The 23,261-nt window shown below is 40.6% G+C and overlaps 3 protein-coding genes across 3 annotated transcripts in view; 2 read left to right on the forward strand and 1 right to left on the reverse strand.

Moving 5' to 3' along the window:
- The first annotated feature begins 650 nt into the window (after positions 1 to 650).
- On the forward strand, positions 651 to 3,023 carry lsm5 (LSM5 homolog, U6 small nuclear RNA and mRNA degradation associated). The gene is made up of 5 exons (XM_047350266.1): positions 651 to 919; positions 2,293 to 2,388; positions 2,550 to 2,577; positions 2,726 to 2,798; positions 2,882 to 3,023. The coding sequence occupies exons 1-5, from the start codon at positions 874 to 876 to the stop codon at positions 2,912 to 2,914; spliced, it is 276 nt and encodes a 91-aa protein (XP_047206222.1). The 5' UTR covers positions 651 to 873; the 3' UTR covers positions 2,915 to 3,023.
- A 71-nt stretch (positions 3,024 to 3,094) lies between these two features.
- psme2 (proteasome activator subunit 2) lies at positions 3,095 to 12,886 on the reverse strand. Its single transcript, XM_047350264.1, has 11 exons — positions 12,664 to 12,886; positions 12,380 to 12,412; positions 12,231 to 12,293; positions 12,044 to 12,130; positions 10,570 to 10,621; positions 10,381 to 10,478; positions 7,056 to 7,124; positions 6,875 to 6,942; positions 6,706 to 6,760; positions 6,534 to 6,620; positions 3,095 to 3,376 (listed from the first exon to the last, which is right to left on the reverse strand). Exons 1-11 carry the CDS (start codon positions 12,709 to 12,711, stop codon positions 3,296 to 3,298), a joined length of 741 nt encoding a protein of 246 aa, XP_047206220.1. The 5' UTR covers positions 12,712 to 12,886; the 3' UTR covers positions 3,095 to 3,295.
- Positions 12,887 to 13,472: 586 nt separating this feature from the next.
- LOC124857801 (E3 ubiquitin-protein ligase RNF31) overlaps positions 13,473 to 23,261 on the forward strand; it is a 27,810-nt gene continuing 18,021 nt past the window's right edge. Inside the window, exons 1-11 of the mRNA XM_047349258.1 lie at positions 13,473 to 13,546; positions 15,986 to 16,191; positions 16,554 to 16,700; positions 17,037 to 17,192; positions 17,284 to 17,340; positions 17,429 to 17,558; positions 19,364 to 19,525; positions 19,625 to 19,775; positions 19,855 to 20,006; positions 20,409 to 20,530; positions 23,151 to 23,261. The exon at positions 23,151 to 23,261 is cut by the window's right edge and continues 132 nt beyond it. Of these exons, the coding sequence (XP_047205214.1) occupies positions 15,988 to 16,191; positions 16,554 to 16,700; positions 17,037 to 17,192; positions 17,284 to 17,340; positions 17,429 to 17,558; positions 19,364 to 19,525; positions 19,625 to 19,775; positions 19,855 to 20,006; positions 20,409 to 20,530; positions 23,151 to 23,261 (1,392 nt within the window). The 5' untranslated portion in view covers positions 13,473 to 13,546; positions 15,986 to 15,987. The remainder of the gene's footprint in view (positions 13,547 to 15,985; positions 16,192 to 16,553; positions 16,701 to 17,036; positions 17,193 to 17,283; positions 17,341 to 17,428; positions 17,559 to 19,363; positions 19,526 to 19,624; positions 19,776 to 19,854; positions 20,007 to 20,408; positions 20,531 to 23,150) is intronic.

The raw sequence follows: 23,261 nt of genomic DNA on the forward strand, positions 1-23,261 counted from the left end.
CTTCGCCTTGCCGCTAACGGCTTCCCGGAAGTGTTAGCACAAAATTAAAACACACTTATTCAAAATAGTTTTAAAAGCATATATATAGCACTATATCCTTATACATACGTTTGTTTTCATTTAAGGCATTGTAGATAAAAAATCGATCGTTTAAAGCTGCCTGAATGCTAAGTGGGGCTTCTTTGCTAAAGAACTAGTTTATTTCAAGTCAGTTCAGTTATAAATATTATTATATATTTATCATTATAGCTATGTTGTAACTAAGGTGTTCAACCTTTGTGTTTTTTAAACATTTGTTTAAGTTTACTTTATTTTTATTTCTGGAAAGAGTAACATACAGGAATTCCAAGCCACCAGTATGCCGATTTGTGCAAATGCAAATAAAATCTATTCTGTTCTTTGTATTCTATTCTTTTCTATTCTATTTGGATTGAGATCAGTCTGTCTTTTTTGCATTGCTCCTGTTCCTCCGACAAAATAGATGCTATATAAGCAAATTAAATGAAAATAAAAGACAACTTGCAAATCGACAACAAATGACTATCTTGATTGTCTGATACCTTTTCTTAGTCAGACAAAAAAAAAAAAAAAAAAAAAAAAAAAAAATGCCGCCATGCGTCAACCGTTAAAAACAGCGCCATCATGCGGTAGGCAGGATCAGTGCCCCGGGATAGGATCGTTCAATTCCAGCATTTTTACTAAACAAAAAACAGTAGGCGAGAAACCGCTCACTCTCCAGTATAAAGCCGCCATGTATATTTTATAGACAAATTTTACACAATACTTTAAATTTGATTGGTGGGTGTTTGATTGTTTTTGCCTTGTCCCAATCTAAATCTTCTGTCGATTTGTTTCGACTGCTTTCGATTCAAGATGGCGACTACACCAGCGACCAACCCTTCACAGTTGCTCCCACTCGGTTGGTAAAAATCTTAAATTCAGTGTTTTTCTGACTCTGGTAGCAAAGCTTCTGTATGTAGGCTAGAAACAGTAAAGTTTTACTTTAGTGTGACGCAGGGAGGAAGCAGCTTCAGGTTCTCGGTGCTCATGAGGAGCAGATGTGATGAAATACAGTTAACAGTGCAATTAAACAAAAGTTTTTAAAAATAAGACTAAATTAGACGAATAAACATATATGGTTTAGGCTGTGTTCCTTTTCTGCACAGGTTGCTCGGATTTTCGTTTTAAGTAGAACATCTAAGATGAATGCAGCTCTAATTAATGATACACCTGTAGGAACCTCAGTATTTCATGCCAAAATGGCAGCCTCATGTGAAGACCATCTGAAATCACAGTAGTAGGAATAATTAGACTGACTGATAGAAACGAGGAGCAATGTGCTTGAAGTTATTGTGATTATGACTGTAAAGCATGCAGCCATTCTTGCTTGGCATCCTAGGTGCCCCTCATACAGGCATCTGCTGCTAATAATGGAGCTAGAAGGTTCTTCTGCAAGAAGGACCCAGAAAGCTATCAAATGGTGTTGCTACAACTTAATATTGGCAGCAGGTGGGTGTGAGCCACTAATGTCCAGGAAAACCATAAAGGATAGACTGGACCTTTGCAGAAAGTGCAAAGGTGGACAGCAGAAGACTGGTGCAAAGTTGTATTCTCTGCTAAATCGTCCTTATGATTGTTTGAAACATCTTCAGAATTTACTTCCAATGAGAATAATTTTTCATGTAGGGTTCCTAAACCTTGGAAAACTAATGGAAACAAGTATTGTGGAAAGGCATAGAAAAGTAAAACTTGAGTATGAATAAATGTTGGTATTTACAGACTTTTTCCTGACCCATTTAAAGTCATGTATGTCCATTCATCCATACATGCTATGAATTCATACAGAACGTTTGTATTTATAGTAATAAATTATTATTTACGACTGGGTTATACCCATTGAGAAGCATCCTGATCCAAACCATTTGAGAGGCTTGCTTCTCATCCAAGGGCTTCCTCCCAGTTCTCCCAAGTGGGGTCAAAACGTCCTCCAACAGGAATGTGTTCCCTCCATCCGGGAACGGTGGTGAGGATCTATAGATTATCCAGCATGATGGAGCGCCTTGTCACAAGTGGCTCAAAGATCCGAACTCTGAAATTTAGGACCTCTGTTGAGGAAACTCCCCAGATTTGAAACCCTATGAGAACCTGTAGTTAGTTCTCAAAAAGCAGGCAGAGAAACAGAAGGCAAAGACAAGAATGGGTCATCATCATTCAGGGTTTAGTTGATATTGTCAGAGAGAATTGTTAGAAAAATTATAAACTAAGTTCAATGTAACCGTTTTACTTTTGCAGAGCTTGTGGACAAATGTATCGGCTCCAGGATACACATAGTGATGAAAACCGATAAAGAAATAGTCGGCACACTGCTCGGCTTTGATGACTTTGTCAGTATCCTTTCTGAAAACACATGCATGTGTCCTGGTATAAAACAACGCTGTATTTGTTTGGCGCATGTGCACGCCGAACCAACAGGGCTGTACCATTACGCTCCTACCTCATTAGTTTTACTGTGAACCCTCACAGTTCTGCTCCTTAACTCTGACTTTCAGACATGGTGCTGGAGGATGTCACAGAGTTGTAAGTTAACACGTTTATTCATCCATTTACCCTTCTGTCCATCCATTCATAATTATCCACCCATCTATCCATCCTACAGATGCATGTTTGTCTCTCCAGCCAGTTCCTGTTTTGTTAATGGAGCTCATGGTTCTTATCTGTGTTGCAGTGAGATCACCCCAGAGGGAAGGAGGATAACCAAACTGGATCAGATCCTCCTTAATGGAAACAACATCACCATGGTAGGAACGATGAACATTGTTTGGTCTCCTGCTCAGTTCCAGCTCTCAGAATAATTCACCCTGAAACATTTCTTCCTCTGCAGCTCATCCCCGGTGGAGAAGGACCCGAGGTTTAAACAGTCGGCTCTCCTGCATCGGTTTTGCTCCTGAGTTTGTAATTTTCTATCATTGATGTCTTTTCTGGGTTTTTGTATCAGGAAAATATTTTCAGTTAAGATTTTTTATTTTGTATTTGGTAAATGAAAGATGCATCATGTCAAATTGTTTCTGTTTGAAATAAAAAGAAATTCTCACAGTTTGGAAAAAAAAAAAAAAGCTCTTTATTGACAATTTCAATTTAGTGCAAATGTTGGATCACAAATGAAGTGTCTCATCGAAATGAAGTAGTGAAACCAACACCCAGTTATTGTTTGGACTGTAGAGGGAAAATCATGTCAGGCTGGATCGACTTGTGCAGCATGGATTGATTTGTTGAATGCAGCTCAGGGAAACCAGCTTCAGTACATCGACGGCTTCTCCTCTCCTTTTGGATTGGTCACTTTTTCCAGGTTCTTGGTGATGATGTCATACAGCTCAGCCTGAGGAAAACATGGGAGGAAAACGGTCATGATGCGGTCCATGTTAAACCATACTTTCATTCCAGGCAGTGAGGAAGACTCATTTTCTGTTTTTCGACTTTCTGGGGGTCTCTCAAGGTTTTTCTATTGACTTTAGCTGCTTTTTGACTCTTTCAGAGGAAAATTTAAGCCATCCCTGCAAAAACACATCCCAACATAATCAGCCTCAAGTTATAAATGCTGTTTTAATCATCAGTTGGGATTTTATGACTACTCTTGACAGGAATTACTGATATCTTTGGTATTTATAAGCACTACAAACTATACACAGTCTCAAGGAGGATCTATAAACAACAGCTAATATGAAAAGATTCTGTAGTGTTAAAGGTTTTAAAAAAAGTTTATGGTTTTAATTGAAATTATTCAACTTTGACCCACATTAACTACACCTGCTGCATCTTAAATCAGAACATACCAGGACATAATTGAGGAGTTTCAAACTGTAAACTCAGATTTATTACACAGGGTGATATATTTCAAGTCTTTGTTAATGTTGGTGATTTAAGGCATAAAGCTAGTGAGAAACCAACAGCCTTCAGCTCTGACGTTGGACTTGATAAAACCCAGTGGACCAGAACCAGCAGATGACATGGCACCCCAAATCATCAGTGAATGTAGAAACGTCACACTGGACTTCAAGCAATGTGGAGCCTCTCCACTCTTCCTTCAGACTGGGAACTTCATTTCCAAATGAAATGCAAACTTTGCCTTTGCCTGAAAAGAGGACTTTGGACCACTGAGCAGAGGTCCAGTCTTTTCTCACTTTAGCCCAGGTAAGACACTTCTGAATTATTGATTTAGAAGCACTTAATCCAATAAGTATGACAGTGGGAGCCCATGTCCTGCATATGTGTGTTTGAGGTGGCTTTTGTAGCTCTGACTCCAGCTGTAGTCCACACCTTGTGAATTTTTCACCCCCAGGTTCTTAAATGGGCTTTGATTTACAACCCGTTAAGGCTACGGTTATCCCTGGTGATTGTGTACTTTTTTCTACCACATTTTTTCCTTACACTAAACTTTTCACAAGTACACTTGGATACAGCATTCTGAACAGCTTATCTATAGCAATGACCTCTTGTGGCTTAACTTCCTTGTGGAGGGTGTCAGAGACTGTTGGAGAATTGTTAAGTCTGCAGCCTTTCACCATGACTGCTTGGTCATAACATCACATTTCTGTAATAACTGTCCCTTTTTTATTAGTTTTGTGTGAAAACCGGATTTTCGTAGCAACCATCAGGTTTTCAATTAGCCGTAAGACATCATCTAAATGAACAAAATAAGCACTTGACATATATAAGTCTGCAAATAAAATGTTTAAAATATGAGTTTCATTTTAAATTAAATTCCTATAATAAAACTGATGATCGCCTGCTTGTGAGGAGCGATTTTTAAACCAAGCAGCAGGAAAAAGCAAAACAGTGAGTGTGTTATTCCAGAATCTCACAAATAGTTTTATTCACCATATTCAACTTATTTACTGCATAATCAGCCTTTCAAAACAGAGCTGTTTAGCGAGGTAAGGTGTCAAATTTTGATCTAAAGTTTCTCAAAAAGCCCGAATGACAAACCTGTATTACCGAGTAGAGCTGACGTGTCTGTCACAACCTGCTTACCCTGTTTGTGTTGACTCAGGAAAATACAAGTTTTGTGTATTTTCACAACAGATTCTTCCCTCAAGCAGTCATTGCTGATCATGTTTTAGAGCGTGTAGCTCAAATAAAAATCGCCAAACACTTTGATAAACCACATTTAAGTTTCCTTTTAATTAGCATTTAGATCTGGAACCATTTTTCAGTTCGATTTGGTGCTTTTAATGTTACATAAAGTCTCTTCCAGCACTTCTTAAGACTTAAATTAGTATTAATGTCCATGTGACATATCCACATATTGGGAATGGAGAGACTTTTTTTAAAATTGTGTTATTTTGTGGTATTCATTGCTACATAATCAACACAACTGCACCCAATTCAGTGCAAATGTTGGATCACAATATTGCAGCAATGATGGACTAGTAGCATCATTAAATCTCATGCTACTTTATGTTTTCAGCTCAAGGATTCACTCACATTGGCATGCTGAAACTGAAACTGACAGGCTTACCTACTTTCTGACCCTTCAATAATAATAAAGAAAAACACAGGAACATCACACCAAAAGTTACATTCCCAGTCATGATCCAGCCAAACACTGTGAATTTCCCACCATTGAATAGAATATACATGCACTATTAAGAATGCTGAACGTAAATATACTTTAAAGATGTTATAGGACTTAATGTTCCACAAAATCTGCATTATTTCTTCACACTAAGACCCACATAACATATTTTCCAATAGGCTAGCATACATGGCAAGATAGGAAACAGTATTTTTTAAGGCACTAGCGGCTTTATTTTTCACGTTTTTTCAAAAGTGAGTTGACAGGAAATAGGGCGGAGAGAGGGGGGAGGACATGCAGTAAAAGTGTTTGATTCTCAACCTTGGGACCTTTCCTGCATGTCGAACCCCCCTCTTTCTCTGCCCATTCCCTGTCTGAATACTGCAAATAAAGGCCATTAGTGCCACAAAAACCTTTAAAACGAAAAAAGGAAGAAATGGCAAGATTATGCATCATAGCATACGACACATGTCCATAATATCTGTATTATTTGCCCTAAATTCCAAACCAAATTTATAAAGCACAAAACGTTTTGAGTTGTGTTCAGTTTAGTTTGTTTAGTGTTTGATCTGCTGATCCAGGAAAAAATGGCCGGTTACATTTGGACATCTTGATTTTTTTCCGCTTTTTCCTCAGTTTCTTCATTAAGGTCTCTAAACTAAACATACAATTTTCAAAAACAGATTTAAAAACCCCGGGTTACAAAATTCATGGTACCACCAAGTGCAATCTCTATAGCGGAGTTAGTTTTAAGAGTTTTTATGCTGAACTGGCTTTATAATAAAGACCTAAGAACTCATCAAATCCCATGATCCTTTCCCATTCCTCTTGAGTCCAATCGTTCCCTCATCGGGACATGTAGATGTTTCGTCTCACAACTAAACTTAGATGACAAGAAAACTCTAACATTAGTTTAAGTACGAGTACTTCCTGTTTGGCAAAGCCTCAGAGCAGGACTTACGTAGAATCCACGGATGTCCAGGACGATCACTCTGATCTCGGAGAAGATTGCTTCGTCCTTCTCATGGACGAGTGAGCGGTAGTCCATCTGAGGGCAGAAAGAAGTTAATGATTTTGCACAACGATAGTACATCAATTCCCTCATATTTATCCAGATATAAACGGCTGCTTACCACGTGAGTATCTTTGGAAGCTTTGGCGACGGCATCCCCCCTTTCTGAAAAGTACCTGTTTGAAGAGACAGCCACAGCTGAGCGCTGAAGAACACGAATCCCACAAATCCAGACAACCTGACACAGATCAACTTGCATGCTTTACAGAAAAACTTTATCCTCATCTTACTTGTTGATGTTGGTCTGAAAAGCATCAACTTTGGTCTTAACTGCAGCGATTCTCTCCAAGATTTTCTCCTGTGGTTCAATTAAGGGTTGGTAAGTTTACACAAGGCATGAAAAATAACATAGAACATCATAGGAACAGCTCAAATTCATACAATAAATGTGAAGCAGAAGTACAGACGTACCTGGATGGCGACTCCGAAGTCATTTCCATCCTCTATTTTAGGAATGAGGTGCTGAATCCAGCATGAAACCTGCAGACACCAAAAGGACACATCTACAAGGATAAATGATGCTCCACAGTGCAGCCCTCAGCAGGCTCTACCCAACAATATTTTTATTGAAGATTTCAAAGAAACAGGATGGGACGAGAACATACATAAAATTATTCCTTAACAAAATTAAACTTATAAAATCATAAAAAACAATAACAACCCCTATTCCAATGAAGTTGTGAAAACATACATAAACACAGAATACAATGATCTGCAAATCCTGTTCAACCTATATGCAACTGAGTACACTAATACAAGATATTTAATGTTCAAACTGATAAACTTTGGGGGTTTTTTGTGCGAATATTCACTCATTTTGAATTTAATACTTGCAACACCAGCGTTTCCTCACCATCATCCAAGTGGGGCGCCCGACCCTGCCAACAACGTAGTAATAGTACGTTTTCTCAGTTTATGTAATTAATTTTATTAGATCTCGTCATGAGCGATTTATGTCCCTGCGTCGTTGCTACTCTACTCTCTATGGCCAAAGCTGGACAAAAACACACTCCTCATACTCTGTGTCACCAACGCCGACACTCGCTCCAGACAGCGGACAGAGAGCGCACAGAAAAACATGCCGCTACAACCCGGAAAGCAGGCAAGAATATCTACGGTTTTTAAAAGCGCCGAATTTCGTTTTAATGGCAGCATTTCCTCTCCTGGAGCAGCAGAAGGCTAACTCTCCTACTCCTGGTACATATGGCGAAGGTACAAGTACACAAAATAGCCCAAGTAAGGCCCTGCCCCGAGACGCACCTAAAGTCCAGTCACCACCAGTCAGTGAAATAATCCCCCTGGCTCCATAAGACTGGTAATTAAATACATACATGATAAATAGAGAAAAGAAAGAAAGACAATATATGAAGAGTGAAAGATGCAAAGAGACAGAAACAGATAAAACATGTGATAAATAGAGACAGACAGAAAGATGGAGAAATAAGAAAGATGGAGAGACAGTTAAAGAAGATGAAGAAAAAAGATAGATATAGAAATGATATAAATACAGCAGGTAGAAGATGAATGAAAAACATTTTAGTTTTTTACTCGTTAGGAACGTCCTGTTGAATATGTAGACAGCTTTCCAAAGAGTAAAAGGACAAGCATCAAATTCAAAATGAGTCAATATTTGCAAGAAAACCACAAAGTTCATCATTTTGAACATTAAATATCTGGTTTTTGTAGTGGATTCAGTTACATATAGGTTGAACAGGATTTTCAAATAATTGTATACGGTTTTAATTTATGTTTTACACAATGTCCCAACTTTGTTAAATATTCAGTTCTTTCAAAAAAATTTTCACATATAGATGTCTAATGTATATGGCACTGCGCCACCGTGGCGCAGTTGGTAGCACTGTTGCCTTGCAGCAAGAAGGTCCTGGGTTCGATTCCCAGCCTGGAGTCTTTCTGCATGGAGTTTGCATGTTCTCCCCGTACATGTGTGGGTTCTCACCGGGTACTCCAGCTTCCTCCCACAGTCCAAAGACATGCCTGTTAGGTTAATTGGTAACTCTAAATTGCCCTTAGGTGTGTGAATGAGTGTGTGCATGGTTGTTTGTGTGTTGCCCTGCGATGGACTGGCGACCTGTCCAAGGTGTACCCTGCCTCTTGCCCATAGACTGCTGGAGATAGGCACCAGCTCCCCCGTGACCCATTATGGAATAAGCGGTACAAAATGACTGACTGATGTTTAATCTATTTTTTTTTTTTCATTTCTGGAAAAGAACATGATTTAGTAACAGTTAACAAAAATCTACCTAATTTTACTCCTACAAAATATATCAACAAAAATGTGGAAAATGTCAGGGACACCCTACCCCCTAATCACTCGTGTTACGGCCTTTAGCTGAAATAGCTTCAGTGGGATGCTTTTTGTAGCCATCTATTAATACCTGACGTCAGTCTGAGGACAGTCTTCTCCACTCCTCACTTGTTTGAGAGGTTTCTTGCCTGTTCAGCCAGTTTAAAGTCACCCCGCAGCATCTCAGCGAGATGAAGATCTTGGCTTTTACTTGGTACTTTTCATTTCTTTATTTATCGATTCAACTCAGTTTATTTATCTAGCTCTGATTCACAATAAAAGTGGATTTACTGGTATGTTTTGGGTCATTGTCCTGTTTCAGTGCCAGTTCTACTTCAGCTTTAATATATTCACAGATGGTCTCACATGTTGCTCAAACACTCTCTGACACATGGTAAGATTCATCGTGGATTCTATGATGGTGAGCTAACCAGGTTCCATTGCGGCACAACATCCCCAAAACATAACACTTCCACCTCCATGCTTCACAGTTGGTGAGAGGTTCTTCTCCTGGAAGGCTGTAACTGGTTTATGTCAAAGATGTCATTTGCTCTGGGGTCCAAATAATTCAGTTTTAGACTCATCTGTCTAAAGAACATTAGTCCAGAAGTCCCGCTTTTTGTCTGCGTTCTCTTTGGCAAACCTAAGTCTCCATGTTTTTCTTAGAGAGCAGAGGTTTCCTATGAAAGTTAAACCTGTGCAGATACTTTCTGATTGTACATACATTACCGTTTATTGAAACCGTATCAAGAGCCTGTAGTAGGTCCTGTTTTAACATTTTAGCATTTTTGGAGACTTCTTTTAACATCTTGCAGTCTGCCCTTAGGATAAATGATGTTAGCAGTTGTTTTAAATTGTCCTTCACTTGATAGACTATTTTTCCTACAGTTAAATGGCTGATTTCAGATTCTTCTGAGACCTTCTTAAATCCCTTCACAGCCTCCTAAACTGCTACAATCTTCTCTCTAAAGGCCTCATACAGTTCTTTGGTTTTCACTATGGTGTTTACTCTTGCTTCAACAGTCAGGAGCACCAAACTAAATGTCTGAGGGTTAAACAGGGAAAACCTTCTTCAAAATGCTGAGTAATGATGATCTAATCATGTGCACCTGATGTGATGTGTGTGAATTTAGCAATTTTAAGTGGGAAATAGTTTTTTAGGCATTTCTTTTACATTTTAAGAACATTTTAAATAGATTTTTCTTCAGGTTTTAACCTTTAACTGTAATGCTTGAATTTTTCTGTTTTGATAAATTAATATTCAAAATCCATTTGTCCAAATATGTGAGAAATACTGTTAAACTGTTACATTATATAATTTCATACAATCTGAGCAGGAAGTCACGTGATGATTCTTTGCTGAAGAATTTGCAAGTTATTACAGCTCCTATATAACCCAAACCACAGACAGTCCTTTGGTCTTTTACTTACAACCAGGATGGTTTCTCTGAGACCCACGATCTCCGGCTTTACTCTTTCCAGAAGCAAGTTGATCTTCTCGTTTCCTTTGAGGAAGCCACATTTTGGAGCTGAGGGGCACAGAAATAACAGCTGAAGGCATTTAGTTCCATCTATCCAAAAACATTACCTTCATAGACAAAATCATCCAGAACTTTGTACCTTTCTTCTTCTTCTTCTTCTCTTCCTCCTCGTTCTTGTCGGTCTCCATTTCCTGGAAGATAAACATCATTCCAGAGTCAGAAATACGGATCTGGATCAGAACATCCCATATGAACATCATGGAAACAGGACTCAAAGACTCATCTCAGGCCTCTTTGTTTCCCACAAGCCCACAGCATCATCACCGTACCTAACAGTTGACCTAATATGCTTTTCCAGATATTAAGCCTTTGTTTTAAACCAGACCAAGCAGGACTTTTTGTTAGTAAACATTTTCTTTTTTCAAGCATTAATCCAAAACAACTAGTTGCATGTTGATAGTGTCTTACAGCTGGTATACTTAAGATGCCACTCTGTGCTGCAGGTGTCCAACACTGAGCGTCGGAGATGTTTTTATCTGCCTTACCATCCTCCTCACTGTGCGTGGAGGCGACACAAACCTAGATCCTCGTCCAGCCTCACAGATCCAGTTGTTTTAAACATTAGAACTATTGCTCCGTCTGTGGATAAGGACTAATTTAGGCCAGTTGCTTTTCCTCTGTAGCCATTTCCTGACTTACTTAAAACGGCATGCTCACCTGTCTTTCCCATTTTGAGGATAGGCTAAAAGAAGTAGGCCTTTGTGTCACAACATAATCACACCTCCGGGTTTTTTAACACTCTGATCAACTTATAAAGAAAAGTATGAAATCCAGTCTATATTTACTGTATAGTAACTGGTAAGAAGTCATTTTGGAATATAGTGTTTCTTACCATTAGAATTGTATTTGCCACTGAATAAATGTACTAAAATTAACACTTTTAATGTGAGATTAGACTACAGCAATGAAAGATTAAATCGTGCTAATGCTTCTTACACATATTAACCCGGGGGGCCAATAGGTGTGGAGGGGTGTCTTGAATACATCTAGATGTAATTAACCAAGTATTAAAAAAAGGTTTAAGGAAAAATAGAAACTAAACAAACCAGTTGGGAAATTTACAATAAAAGAGAAGTGACAAATCGGTTCTTAACTCTTCATGTCAGCAAGTTTGTCAGCCTTTTCATTTATATATATGTTCTGTCCATGTTTTACCAAAATGAGTTGATGTCATATTTAGGACATGAATTTAAAGGAATCACGTTTTTTTTTGTTTTTTTTTAGCTAAACCTACAAAAATGCTTAAAATGTGTTTTTAGTAACTCAAATCAATGTGGTAATTTCTGGGTTTATCTTGTCCTTCATAACTCAGTAATTCATAACCACAAAAAGTTTATATTTGCTGTAAAGAAACAAAGAAACCCAACAAAACTACATCCCTAAATGCCTCAACTTCATGACTTTTTGATTGCTGAGTAAATATCTGAAGCATAACAAGCAGCATGAAATGCACAGGTGTACTAATCTGGCATTAGAGAGTAAATTCAAAAAAGGCAGTGCAACTGAAATTCAGTTGTGCTAGCCAGAAGGAAGTTGATGGGACAGCAGATCACCTCGTCTTCTGGAGCAGGAGGGTCTGGGATGGGAATATCCAGAGGAGCCTGGAGTGAAGACATGTCTGTGATGCTGAGAGCATCATCCTGAGAACAGCAAACAGAGAAATAAAATTACAGTAGAATAAAGTAATCATCTCCGGGGGTTTGGGAATTTAAAAATGAAGAAATTGTTTGTATACTCAACCCTGAGCAGAGCATCCAGTTGAATTATCTTCAGAGGAATAAAACTGGAAAACATATTTTCAGCCTGGAATCACAAAGCAGACATTAGGAGCTGCAGGAGGGTTAAACTGGGAATTATTTACATTTTTAGGATTATAAACGGACACAAACCTCATGATAGAGGGACTGGCGGAAGTTTTCCACCTGTGTTAAAGACAAAAAGGAAAATAAACCCGCTGAGTCACGTTTGCAGAAAGCTTTTTGGATTTACTTTCGTTTTCCTCTCAGAAATGGGACTTTCCACCGTCTTTACCCTCATAAACACCTCCCGTTTACATTTTATTGCAGTCAGTATTTACAAAACCTCAACAAATCCCGAGTTTCATTTTAAAAAGTTTCGCTAAAACTCTTTGATTCCTGCCCGTTTTTGTCCCGATCGGAGCAGATCGACTCACCTTGACTGCGTTTTCTCTGCTTATTTTCAGGGCTGCTGCCTTTGACATGACGATGAAACTTCGCCGCTTTAAAAAGTATGATTTAAAATAAATAAATCCACAGGATGGATTTTAAATATGTTTTTCTGTGCAGCTGCAGCTAAGGGCAGTTTGTCTCCTCGGTGTGGGTGTGAGTTATTTTATTTCCTCATTCAGTTTACTTTCGATTAAACGTCGCACCTCCCACCCACTGTGTCCCTCCTCTGATGAAAGTAGTCCCAAGCCACTAGCACTGAAAAGGCTACTACTGAGCATGCGCAGTAGGCAAACTGAGGAAGTCAATATACTTCCATTAGCGTAATAAACAGGACCTGAAACTAAATTACAAGCATATGAGAAGCGTTTCTGTCAGATGTTTCTGGGAGTGTACGGAACTGAAAACGCACCTTTTTATTCTTATTATTCTTATACATTAATCAGACCAAACTTCTTGTTTGAGGTCAATTAGGACTGCCAAAATTATGTATATTTGCTAAGATATGTCAATAACGTTTGAGCATACTTTAATTATGCGTCTGAGACTATTGTCCCTAACAGAAAGATTATTCAGCCACAGCATGGTTTCATGAAGCCTCCAGTAATATTTATACATCAGATATAAGTGCAAATGTATCTGTTTTATTTGAACTCTTTATAAATAAAGTAACTTTTTTTTTTTTTTTTTTTTTTCATTATACATAAAACAGTTTTTCGGCAGGTGGAAATTAGGAAAGATCCGTGCAAGGCGAAGCTTTTATGTTGAAAAGCAAGAAACAAGCCTAAACAGGAAGTAGAATTTGGTCCGTAGACGTCAGATTTCCGGGTAAACATCTAGTTTTAGACGGACAGACGCTTTCCCTGTAAGGTGAGGTGTTTTAAAGACAATATTACGACGAAATGAAAAAATAAAAACTCAACTTTTCAGACGAAACTTTAAAAAACGATAAAGTCGACAGAAAGTGCGACAGCGGGGAGGAACGTAGATGGACAAAACAGCTAGCTTGTTGGTCCTGATTTAAAGTTTCGCTTTCAACTCTTAGCTGAACCGATGTTAGTTTTATTTGTACTTGTAATCGATCTAACATGTTGATGACACCGTCATAAAATGTTTCTTTTTCTTTAAATAATCACGACTGAGACGGACCCGTTCTCGTCCATCAGCTGTATATTTCTGTGACTAATATTAGCCCAGGTTGGAGTCTCCCATTATGTCACCTGGAGGGAGAATTAAAAGTGAAATTATGCAGGCTGACATGATGATGATGATCTCTTTTATTTACACAGGGACACTGCACAACATTTAATTGACCTTTTCAAATGGAAAGATGCATGTTGTGGCAGAAATCTCATTTCCACCTGTTGTTCCTGGACACGTTGGACACAACTTCCATGCAGAGACATGCTTCCTGCAGACAATAAATGTGCTTAACCTTTGACATTCTTCCTGACTTAAAAAGTCATCTCCTTTGGTCCTTGTAACAGCCTGTTTTACACATATGAGCTCGCTGCTGGTTAATCTTAAAGTATAGTTTCATTTATAGGAGAAGACGGAAACTGATAGTTGCCACAAAAGATGTCCTTTAGATGGCAGGGACTAGTTTTCGTTTCATTTGAAAGTTTTCTGTTAAATTAACCTGATATGCAGTAGTTGTGTTTATTTTAAACCTTATTTTAACAGTAAATAAAGTTGAATTTAAAGGTTACTGCAGTACACACAAATAGGCTGAATTATTATGTGTATAAGACCAGTTGTCTCCAGTTCCTTTAAATGGTAAATGGACTGAACTTATATAGCGCTTTTCCAGTCATACAGACCGCTTTACACTAGAGCCACATTCACCCAATTGCACTCACTAACACTCACACATTCATACACCGATACACAGATCGGTAGGCAACTTGAGGTTAAGTGCCTTGCCCAGGGGCACGTTGACCTATGGCAGGAGGAAGCTGGAATCGAACCCACAACTTTCTGATTGCAAGACAACTACTCTTCCTACTGAGCCACAGTCGCCTTTACAAGACAAATGGGTCCAATCATATTCAGATATATTGAGGGCTGCACGGTGGTGCAGTTGGTAGCACTGTTGCCTTGCAGCAAGAAGGTCCTGGGTTCAATTCCCGGCCTTGGGTCTTTCTGCATGGAGATTGCATGTTCTCCCCGTGCATGCGTGGGTTCTCACCGGGTACTCCGGCTTCCTCCCACAGTCCAAAAACATGCCTGTTAGGTTAATTGGTCACTCTAAATTGCCCTTAGGTGTGTGAATGAGTGTGTGCTTGGTTGTTTGTGTGTTGCCCTGCGATGGACTGGCGACCTGTCCAGGGTGTAACCTGCCTTTAGCCCATAGACTGCTGGAGATAGGCACCAGCTCCCCCGTGACCCACTATGGAATAAGTGGTAGAAAATGACTGACTGAATTCAAAGTGGTCCAAATTTACAGTACAGTTTACTCATATAGTCATTTTCCAATCAAAGTAATACAGTACAATGATAATACAGCCAAATTCATACATATGAATGATACCTTGGTGTGAAAATAGAGTCGCACCATATATTGAAGCTCTACCACCACCATTCTGTCTGATACTGCAATCATACAAGACGGATTAGGTGCAATATTGGCTAGGATATGGAGGGAGCCACAGAAACACAATAGCACTGACACAGGAGAACTTTCTATGAGAAATAAAAGCCTAAAGAGTACGCAAAGTTAATGTGTATGGCTCTATCCAGAAAAAAAAGCCAGCTAAACCACGGAGCACTGAGCCAGTAGTACTTTCTATAGGAAAGACAAACAGAGTATACAAAGCTAATGGCAGCAATATCTCCACTTCCATCCGTTACTCTAAGAAAGACACACAGCTAAACACCAAAACAATTAGCCAGGAGTACTTTCTATGTGAAATTCAAACACAGATGAAATTAAATGAAAAAATGGTAGTTATAGGTATGTTCATGGCTCCATCCAGGGAGCCTGGTACAGTTTTTCTCTGCTCCTGAAAACTAATTGAAATATTAATACTTGATTAATTCATTAAGGCAAAGTAGGCGAAAGGGGACTTTTTCTCAGTGTTTTTGGAAGATCCAAATGCCTTGTGATGGTCACAAGGCATTCATGTCAGTGTTAGGACAGACAAGCATTTGATATTTAGCAAAAACTCTGCTGCACACATGGGTTTAGAAGAAAACAGTGACTCTGTTCAGCAAAAAGCTCCTCTGTGCTTTTAAAAAGCTGTAACTGAATATATTTGATCCCAAATACTTTAAGCGTTTATCAAACTGGTATCTTTCTGTTTCCGGCAGTAATGAGTGACAGTCCTGAGTCTGTCCAGATGGAGGAGGTCCGGCAGAGGGCCCAGTCGCTCCTCTCGTCGTCGGGTTCAGCCCAGGATGTGAAGGCTGAGGTCCTGACGTTGGCCAGCATCGCTCTGCCTGTTTCAGAGAAGTACCTTCGTCTGACAGCAGAAGAGATGCTGAAGGAGAACACGGCTGGTCGCAGCAACCTGGAGGTCCTCCTTTTATTCCTTGTAGAGCTCATAATGCTGCTGATGAGTTATGTTATTAGCAGCCAGATTGTACGAAAAATCATATTTGGCCTTTTTTTGCAGCTGTTGGCTCACAATCTACATTTGTCTTATTATTTATTTCCTTTAAAATATACATTTTGGAGTTTAAATATTTAAAAATAACTTTCTTTGTGTACAGTCAATGACTTTGTGATCCACAACCGTTCCACAATATTAGGGAAAACTTGTAGTTTAGTTAAATGTCAGCAGTTTGAATGTAATTGGCTGCTGTAAACTGGTAAAAACACCGTAATGTTAATCATCTCTAAAAATGTTTTCTATTTGTATCATTTTCTCCTTGTCAGGTTTTTGAGTCGTTGAGTAAACTCGTCAAAGCTTTGAGCATCCTGGAGAAATACGGGTGCAACCTGACCAGTCCCACCAGGCCCAGATACTGGAGGAGCGTCAAACACAACAACCCCGTCTTCAGGACCACCGTGGACGCCATCAAGGCGAGTAAAACCCTGCAGGATCAGATTTGTTTTGGCTCTAGTGGCCTTTATTGAACAGTAATCCAACAGGAAAGAGGGTGGGGAGAGAAGGGGAAGACATGCAGCAAATGTCCAGAGACTGAGAATCAAACCCACAACAACCATGTCTAAAGCCTCTGCACATGGTGCGCCTGCATTTCCAACTAAGCCACCCTGCGCCGATCAGATTTCTTTAATCTGACACCCACCAGCCCACCCCTCTGTAAAAATACGAACATCTCTGGATTCTCACAACATTAGGGAAATGCTGAAAGGTTTCTTTTGTGACATATTTGTAACTCCTTCTTTCTTCAACAGGGAGGCCGGAGAGTCCTGTTTCTGTACGGATACACCAACCAGCAGATCGATGGCCTCAGTTTTCCTGATGAAGTCTCCGAGCCAGATTGTGACAATGTGGCTGCAGTGACCCTGGAGGTGATGACGCTGCGCACAGAAGTGGACATGCTTCTGAAAGTCAGTGTCAGCTCCTGAGAAAACCTGTTCATTGGTTTTATCCTGGGTGAGAAACCCAACATGTTTGGTTGTTATATCTCTTTATCTGCAGGGCATCCATCCTCATCCAGAATGCTTCCAAGACATCATCCCGTGTCTTATCCAGCAGGTCTGTACACATTTTCAGTTATAAAAACACAAACCAGTGAGTTGTTTGCTTCTGAATCATCCCTACTGTGTTGCATTTTATTCTTCAGGACCCGCCTGAAGACTCTGTTGCAAATGTGCCTGGAGACAAAGGAGAGGGAGAAAAACCCCACACCACCCCTTCTTTAGTGAAACCAACTCCATTGCCCAGGCAGACACAACCTCCAAGAACACCAGCAGGTGAGTTTTTTTGCACAGATAAATAACCGTAAGCTTCTTGAGATCGCAAACTGACAATGAACTGCTCAAAGAAAAACACGTTGGTCCTGTGGGTGTTTCAAGTGCTTTATAGATAAAGTAGGTATGGGGTAATCAAGATGCGTAATTTCCTGAATGTTTATCTGTCTGCAGTTATCGCAACAAAACTATGAAGGAGTCTTCGTCTCTAGATAATGTTATAGATTGTGTTCTTTTAACAAAACAAGGTGAAGCTCAGCCACCATAACGTTAAGGTATGCTGAACTACTAACATTATTTTGAAATGAAGGTTTTATCACAACAAAACAAGCTTAGGATCTTGTTATGCCGATAAAATCAGACGATTAAAACAAGATGGAGCTCAGTTTTTTGGGTTTATGAAGAAACTGCAACAAAACCAGCATGATATCCTGGTGTCTCAATAAAACCAGACAGAGACGTATCACATGAAATCTTGAGCTCATTATCTTGACCAAATGAGGTAATAACACTAAAATCATGATGAAAAAAGTCAGAGAACTTGGTATCTCAATGTAGATGATTTTAAACATCATTGCAAAATAAAAAATGTTACCTTGACATCCTGATGTAAAGAAATAACCGCTGAATGTTGAGATAAGGAAACTGAATTCACAACAAAAGCTCAGGATCTTGGTGTCTCCATATAATCGCGTAATTCAACAGGTATGACGAAATCAACTCGAGCTCTGTCTATCGTGAGGCGTTTAGGGAAGTGACTGTTGCTGCAGAATCTTGGCATCTTGAAATGAAGAGATAATTAAACTTATCATGGTAACAAGCTAAAGCTGGTTATCTTGAAAAATGTACACTGTTAGCACATCAAACAAGCTTATATGTTGATATGTTGAGATGATTAAACCGTTAATTTGGTTAAATGAGCTATAAGCTATAAGATAATAAAAAGATTATTTGGACAAAACAAGGTCCAGATCGGATTTGTTGAACTTTTTGTCTCAAGATAACAAATTTCTAGATTCTTAGCTTCTACAGAGGTGGAACGTTAATGTCATCTTTTGGTTCATCTTAACCATCTTACATGGGCCAAAATTGTCAGGTTGAAATCACTCGAGCGCAACAAGAAAAGTTAAAACGCAAAAGTAAATTTGATTAGAATTGTTTTTATTTGACCTAAAATAAGCTAAACATTAAATATTTTATTGATATGAACATCCTGATCTCTAAATTATATTGATCTGGAAAATAAAAAGGATTTTCCATGAATGTTTTATTAAAAGAAAGGCATAAAGTTTCCTAATTTTGTTTTTGGGTTGAGTGTTTCCTACTTTTGTCCAGAAAACAGATCTTGTGGCTGAGGAACAGAAAAAGGATGTGTGTCTCTCTTTCTTCAGTATTCTTCTGTATTTAGCCAAGTTTAGTGAAAAGTTGTACCCAAGTCTGATTTTTAGTAAAAGCTGCTGTAGTAATCGCATTTAAAGAGCTTTAGAAATAAAGCTGGACTGGATTGGCAGAAAGTTTTTGGTCCTATTTACTATTAAATGAAATTAAACACAAAAAGCATTTGTTAATAAAACAAAAATACTTTGTATTATTCCTCTAATTTCCATTAAAAGAAAAATTAAATTTGTCTAAAATCCTTAATCAGAATCAATGTCTATTGGTATCGACCACCTGTCTTGACGGACCAAATTTGAATCATTCTTGAACTGGGGGCCACACCGAATCATTACCAGGGCTGCAAATGGCCCCCAGGGCCGTACTTTGGACCCCTCTGCTCTAAACCACATCTGTTTCTCTTGTGTCTTCAGCTCCCCCTGCAGTCAGTTTGTGTAATTTGTGTGGCGGAGATTCGTCACTTCTTTGTCCGTCCTGTGAGGATAAGCCTTTCTGCGACGCCTGTGACGACCTATATCACCGCCACCCATCCAGAGCCAATCACAAGAGAGACAAAATCCAGAAAACCCAACAGGGTGCGTCAAGTTACCCCACTAAAGAGACACTAGAATGTTTGTTGTGTTTGTGTGTTTTGGATTTTAATTTTCTTGGATTTTATGTGTGTTGTTTTGCAGAGACCTGTAGTATCTGTGGTATTTCTTCTGTCCACATCCAGTGTTCCACCTGCATCCAAAGGTTGTGTCTGAACTGTGACCGGCTCTTCCACTCCCACCCTGACCGCAGAGGACACAGCAGAACCAACCTGGCTGCCGCTGCTACATCCAGGTACTTAGAACAAGCCTCGTCAGCACCGCTGTAAGGGTCACAATCTTCCTGATATGAAGTTTTCCTCTTGTTTTCCCAGTCCGTCCCTGTCCACCTGGGAGTGCGCTCACTGCACCACCGTGAACGAGATTAGAGCTGTCCTTTGCACGACGTGCGATCGTCCTCGACTCGCCACTCCGGCAATAACCGCTCAGGACGGCTCCGGGTCCGGTCCATCGTCACAAAACACCGGTGGGGCTCGGATAAATTAAACTCCAACACACACAGTGGCAGAATGAGTTTTAAAAAAGGACATATTTGCAATAAATGTACAGTGGCAGACAGTGCTGTTAAAATGATTTTGTGATGTAAAAAAATGTGATGCCATTAGAAATCATTTCAGCACTTTTCCCACAATTCAACAAAAAAAGCTGAAGCCAAAATGTTTAGTTTCATTGTCATGTTTAGAATTGTCTGGGATAAATATTGCCTTATATTTGGAAAAAATGTTTATTGTGAAGGGCTACTTCCTTTACGTGAAAAAAACGTCCATTTCATCATTACTCCGTGTACTTAGGATCCTCCAGCGGAGCAGAATTGTTTCTGCATTCCTGTTGTTCTCATTAGACCCGGTTCTGTTTTCCATCCCCTCAGAGTGGGAGTGTAAGAGCTGCACTGTTGTGAACCAAGGCAGCAGCATCCTCTGCGAGGTGTGTGAGCGCCCTCGTCTGGCCACTCGCCCGCCTGCCCCAGCAGCACCAGAGTCTGGGTCAAAGGTCAGTCTCTCAGCTGATAATGCAGCCTTCTTTGTCTTTTCTACAGCTGTAAAAACTGACATTTTCTGATTTTGGTGGGTTTATTCTGAACTTAATTAGCACATTAGACTTTATGCTGTATAAATAGATTTTTATTTAGTTTGTTAGGAGGAGGTTCTGCTGCGTGGAAACATTTCACCGGGTCCGGTTTTTGTTTGAGGTCTGAGCTTCTGAGTGTGATTCATGTATGATTACAAAGAAACTCATTGTTGTACACGTGGTTCTAATTTAACAATTAAATGTAACAAAGACTGATCATAAAGGAGAAAACTATGCTGCAGATTCCTCCATTAGTTTTAGTTAGTAGTTTTAAATTTAAGAACAACACAGACGTACCAGTCAACCGACCGGAGGCCAATTTTTATTAGTATATGTTGATTGGTGGTCGGTGGTTTTATTCCTGAGTCATTAAATTCCTTATGAGGGATACATGATATATCGGCATTAAGGGTGTCGGCCAATGTTAGTGGTTTTTTTTTTAATATGTCGGTGTCGGACCAGTATGTAAAACTGGGCCGATATTATGAACCGATGTTTATTTCCATCTTGGTACCATTTGTGTTCCTGGAGGGGGTTAGTCAATTGGTCGTGGGACACTGATCCATATCGCCCCACATTTTCCTATCGGTGCATTCATATTCCTTATAGAAACACCAAAAACAATCTGAATTGGTCAAAATGGGCCATTCTGGCTGCAAAGAAAACAGGAAAACGATATCAGCCAGAGAAAACCTCATTGCTACGCCTTATCTTTAGGATTATCCACATTTCTCCATCAGAGCCTGTGTCCCCTAACCCTTTTCTGGTTCTCACTAAGCTCCTAAAAGGTGCAGCAGAAAACTTGCTGTTTGGTGATGCATTGACAGAGTGCAAAAAAAGGGAGTTTTCTTTTATTATGCATTTAATAAAAAGGATATAAATACTGTGTTTCATAGTGTTTTAACAGAAATGTTGTAGGGCTGTCATGGTTGACACGCCTCTTCAACATTGCGTGGCGAACGGGGACAGTGCCTCTGGACTGGCAGACTGGGGTGGTGGTCCCCCTTCATAAGAAGGGTGACTGGAGGGTGTGTTCCAACTACAGGGGGATCACACTCCTCAGCCTCCCTGGTAAGGCCTACGCCAGGGTATTTGAGAGGAGAGTCCGGCCGATAGTCGAACCTCGGCTTCAGGAGGAACAGTGTGGTTTTCGTCCCGGCCGTGGAACACTGGACCAGCTCTATACCCTCTACAGGGTACTCGAGGGTTCATGGGAGTTTGCCCAACCGGTTCACATGTGTTTTGTGGACCTGGAGAAGGCATTGGTCTGTGTCCCTCGTGGTGCCCTGTGGGGGGTGCTCCAGGAGTATGGAATCGGGGGCCCTTTATTAGGGGCCTTCCGGTCCCTGTACGAGCGGAGCAGGAGTTTGGTCCGCATTGCCGGCACTAAGTTGGACCTGTTCCCAGTGCATGTTGGACTCCGGCAGGGCTGTCCTTTGTCGCCGGTCCTGTTCATAACTTTTATGGACAGGATTTCTAGACGCAGCCAAGGGTCGGAGGGGGTCTGGTTTGAGGACCAGAGGATTTCGTCTCTTCTTTTTGCGGATGACATGGTCCTGCTGGCCCCCTCTAGCCAAGACCTACAGCATGCGCTGTGACGGTTCGCAGCCGAGTGTGAAGCGGCTGGGATGAGGATCAGCTCCTCCAAGTCCGAGGCCATGGTACTCGACCGGAAAAGGGTAGCCTGTCCTCTTCAGGTTGGAGGGGAGTTCCTGCCTCAAGTGGAGGAGTTTAAGTATCTCGGGGTCTTGTTCACGAGTGAGGGAAGAATGGAGCGGGAGATCGACAGACGGATCGGTGCGGCTGCCACAGTAATGGGGGCGCTGTGCCGGTCCATTGTGGTGAAGAGAGAGCTGAGCCGAAAAGCAAAGCTCTCAATTTACTGGTCGGTCTACGTTCCTACCCTCACCTATGGCCATGAACTTTGGGTCATGACCGAAAGAACGAGATCACGGATACAAGCGGCTGAAATGAGCTTCCTCTGTAGGGTGGCCGGGCACTCCCTTAGAGATAGGGTGAGGAGCTCGGCCATCCGGGAGGGGCTCAGAGTAGAGTCGCTGCTCCTCCACATCGAGAGGAGCCAGTTGAGGTGGCTCGGGCATCTATACCGGATGCCTCCTGGACGCCTTCCTTGGGAGGTGTTCCAGGCACGTCCCACCGGGAGGAGGCCCAGGGGACGGCCCAGGACACGCTGGAGGGACTATGTCTCTCGGCTGGCCTGGGAACGCCTTGGGCTCCCCCTGGAGGAACTGGAGGAGGTGTCTGGGGAGAGGGACGTCTGGGCGTCTCTGTTGAGTCCGCTGCCCCCGCGACCCGGTCCCGGATAAGCGGAAGACGACGAGTACGAGTGATTAAGAAGAAAAAACATTGCGAAACCTTTCAGTTCTCGCCGCTATAAGGACAGAAAACCAGTTTCTCTTAGTGTTGTTTTAAATTCCAGAATAGCCTTGTTGCCCATTTCCTGCTGGAGTTGGTTGTTATTTAATCTGCCTCATTCATACTTTTTTGATTCTCCTCACGTTTCTGTTTGGGTTTCTATCAGTGGACCTGCCAGTTCTGCACCTTCGTCAACTCCAAGCCCTTGGCTGTGTGCGAGATGTGCAGCCTGCCCTCCAAAGACTCGGCCGGGGTTTCTGCGCCTCAGTCGCTCCAG

This window comes from Girardinichthys multiradiatus, chromosome 21 (genome assembly GCF_021462225.1).
Source record: "Girardinichthys multiradiatus isolate DD_20200921_A chromosome 21, DD_fGirMul_XY1, whole genome shotgun sequence".
In the NCBI taxonomy this organism is placed as follows: domain Eukaryota; kingdom Metazoa; phylum Chordata; class Actinopteri; order Cyprinodontiformes; family Goodeidae; genus Girardinichthys; species Girardinichthys multiradiatus.

What these genes read in the sequence shown, in the direction of transcription:
- psme2 (XM_047350264.1), bottom strand. Translation starts at nt 12,711, where the DNA reads ATGTCAAAGGCAGCAGCCCTGAAAATAAGCAGAGAAAACGCAGTCAAG. An exon ending in GAAGAAGAAGAAGAAGAAAG is followed by an intron (nt 10,479 to 10,569) that starts GTACAAAGTTCT and finishes TGTGCCCCTCAG; the next exon opens with CTCCAAAATGTGGCTTCCTC. An exon ending in CTTCCAAAGATACTCACGTG is followed by an intron (nt 6,621 to 6,705) that starts GTAAGCAGCCGT and finishes TTCTGCCCTCAG; the next exon opens with ATGGACTACCGCTCACTCGT.
- lsm5 (XM_047350266.1), top strand. Translation starts at nt 874, where the DNA reads ATGGCGACTACACCAGCGACCAACCCTTCACAGTTGCTCCCACTCG. An exon ending in CTGGAGGATGTCACAGAGTT is followed by an intron (nt 2,578 to 2,725) that starts GTAAGTTAACAC and finishes TCTGTGTTGCAG; the next exon opens with TGAGATCACCCCAGAGGGAA. An exon ending in ATGGAAACAACATCACCATG is followed by an intron (nt 2,799 to 2,881) that starts GTAGGAACGATG and finishes CTTCCTCTGCAG; the next exon opens with CTCATCCCCGGTGGAGAAGG.